This window comes from Colobus angolensis, unplaced genomic scaffold (genome assembly GCF_000951035.1).
Source record: "Colobus angolensis palliatus isolate OR3802 unplaced genomic scaffold, Cang.pa_1.0 Scaffold67, whole genome shotgun sequence".
Classification (NCBI taxonomy): Eukaryota; Metazoa; Chordata; class Mammalia; order Primates; family Cercopithecidae; genus Colobus; species Colobus angolensis.
In genome coordinates this window covers 6,989,255-6,992,013 of record NW_012120376.1, presented here as the reverse complement: position 1 = coordinate 6,992,013, position 2,759 = coordinate 6,989,255, and the positions used below count along the sequence as shown (strand labels likewise).

General features: G+C 42.0%; 1 protein-coding gene across 11 annotated transcripts in view; it reads right to left on the bottom strand.

Moving 5' to 3' along the window:
• Window positions 1-90: 90 nt before the first annotated feature.
• The window catches only part of NACA (nascent polypeptide-associated complex alpha subunit), a 13,523-nt gene continuing 10,854 nt past the window's right edge, over window positions 91-2,759 (bottom strand). For 6 of the 11 annotated variants that reach the window (XM_011926089.1, XM_011926087.1, XM_011926080.1 and 3 more), the window contains 6 exons: window positions 2,257-2,342; window positions 2,017-2,094; window positions 1,189-1,335; window positions 686-814; window positions 410-532; window positions 91-217 (listed from right to left, as the gene is read on the bottom strand). In XM_011926089.1, the coding sequence (XP_011781479.1) occupies window positions 203-217; window positions 410-532; window positions 686-814; window positions 1,189-1,335; window positions 2,017-2,094; window positions 2,257-2,342 (578 nt within the window). In that variant the 3' untranslated portion in view covers window positions 91-202. Of the gene's footprint in view, window positions 218-284; window positions 533-685; window positions 815-1,188; window positions 1,336-2,016; window positions 2,095-2,256; window positions 2,343-2,759 lie in introns of those variants that run through there. The other 5 variants (XM_011926082.1, XM_011926081.1, XM_011926084.1 and 2 more) reach the window with 1 other exon arrangement.

Genomic DNA, 2,759 nt, shown 5'->3' with positions numbered 1-2,759 from the left:
AAGTGCTGGGATTACAGGCTTGAGCCACCGCGCCCGGCAAGTTTTTTGTTTGTTTGTTTTGGGGGGGTGGGGAAGAGACCAGTCATTGACTGAGTTCATCCAACAAGAAGCCATTACCTTTATTTATGATAGAAACAGTACAAATTTCAAACCAAGCTGCAGTTACTCCTTTGAGACACCAAAAAAAGTTGCTTTCAGATGGTTACATTGTTAATTCCTGTAAGAAAGAAAAGATAATTAGCGGTTCTTATAGGCAAATGAGGAGAACTCAGGTCACTAAAACCTACGGCAACTCAGAAGAGGCTCTGGAATGAGGTTCCCTAATTGGCTGATATTTACCAGACAAAATAAAGTCACTCGTAATTGGTCAGGGCAGAGGGAGTCAAGGAACAAAGGCTTGAACACTTACCATAATCGCATTTACAATATCATTACTGTTGTTTTTCAGGGCTCGGACTGCCTTTGCTCTCGACACATTTGCTTGTGACATGACCAATTCTATGTCCTTAACTTCTACACCTGTTTCATCGACCTGAGAGAGGAGAGGGAAAAAGCAGTAAATTAAAGGCAAAAACAATTTCAGCAGTTCTTTGGAGTCTCCTGAATCTAGTTTTTAATATAGCTCACCAACACGAACACATTGCTATATGGCGACAGTTAAAGTATGAAAGATTTCCTAGTATACCTCTTCCTCTTCACTCTCCTCTTGTACGGTTGGAGTCTGTGTGTTTTCTTGAATGTTTGAGACAGCTTCACCTTGAACTTTGAATTTCTCAGCAGCTGCTAGTTGTGCTTGCTGGGATAGATCTTCGATCTACAGGGTAGAGAATACAGATTCATGTGAGTAGATCAGCAGTCTTTGAAAAATAAATCATATAGTTTCAAAACTCTCTGTAAACCCACTTCAGGTAACTTATTGTATGGCTTTAAACTGCTTGCCCTTACTCGCAGTAGACAGATTAGTTTTTAGGTTTAGAGCAGTGGTTCTCAACTAGGGGGTAGTTATGTCTCTCAGGAGATATATGGCAGTGGAGTTTTTGGGTAATCAAAACTGGATGTAATGCTGCTAAGCATCCATAATGAACAGGATAGCCCTTCCATAACAGAGAACTACCAGAGGCAAAATGTCAGCAGTGCTGAGGTTGAGAAACCCTGGTCTAGAACAACGCCCAAGAAAAGTTTACTCACCTTGGCTTCCCCAAAAACTATGTAAGTATCCGAAGCAGGGCTCTTGTAGACATCTGGTTTTGTGATGACAAAGAGGATATTCTTAGATTTCCGGATAGTGACTCTAGTAACTCCTGTAACCTGTCGAAGACCCAGTTTGGACATAGCCTAAAGAAGAGAAAATAAAATAGTATCAGGTTTGCAACCTCTTTAGAAGCAGCCTAAAGAAGCAAGGCACATAATACAACATCCAAAGCAAAGCCTTTCCCCAGGCTGAGAAAAGTTCATACAAGAATCGAGAATGGGTTTTCTGCCATAGTAACTTCTGCTACTTTATTTTTTAATTTTTGGAGACAGGTCTCGCTCTGTCGCCCAGGCTGGAGTGCAGTAGTGCAATCTCGGCTCAATGTAACATCCGCCTTCCAGGTTCAAGCAACTGCCGTGCCTTAACCACCTTCGTAGCTGGGACTACAGGAGCGTACCACCACGCCCTGCTATTTTTTTTTGGTATTTTAAGTAGATAGGGGTTTCGCCATGTTGGCCAGGCTGGTCTTGAACTCTTGACCTCAAGTGATCCACCCGCCCTGGCCTTCCAGAGTGCTGGGATTACAAGTGTGAGCCACCAATCCAGCTACTTCTGCTACTTTAAACAAGATTCTACCACTACTAAGAATTGGGTTCAGTGTATACTGCTTGGGTGATGGGTGCACCAAAATCTCAAAAATCACCACTAAAGTACTTACTCGTGTAACCAAAATACCACCCGTTCCCCAAAAACCTATGGAAATAAAGAGTTCCACTCCGTATAAAGGTGCTTCATTAGATCCTGAAATCCTTTTCAAATCTTACCTTCCGTGCCTTCTTTTCACTCCGACTCTGTTTTGCTTTACTGACTGGTTCTTCATCAATTTCAGCTGCTGCCGCCAGCTAAGAAGACAAAACAGGTATTAGTTAACCAGAACCCAAGATCTAGATAGCACAATTTCCTTGTGGGTTTTCCTTTATGAAGGTTCACAGTTCCAAATACAAAAGTTGCCCTGATCAACCCTGCTTCCTTGACCCAATACCAGTTAGTAAGAGAATACCCACCTGGGCTTGTTGTGTGGTTGCCTGGGTGGAATCCTGTTCTTCAAGCTCTGGTACTGATTCATCACTGTCAGATTCTGTTCCAGACCCTAAAATGAGAAACAACTTTTACTGCTTTATAGTAGAAATTATAAGAGAAGGTACTTCACTACAGCCTGCCTGGACTACAGGTCAACGCTTCATGCAAGACCTAAGAATGTTAAATGTAAACCAACTGGCTTGTGTGAAGCCAGCTTGATAGCCCCTAACTTAGTCACTAACTAGTGGGTACACATCTAGTAAAGACCCAGCCCTAACCCCAGAAATGAGAAGTAATCACTAGAAATAGCTGAGCAGTTTAACATACTGTAACTGCTTTCTTTCCCTCAAGGTCTTTGTTTCTTGGCACAGGCAAATAATGACCCATATGACTGACTCTAAATTTTACCCAATAGTCCAATTATCCCTGTAAAGTTCTGTCAGAAGGTGCCCCCAGATACACTTAAGTGAAAAAAAAAAAAAAAAAA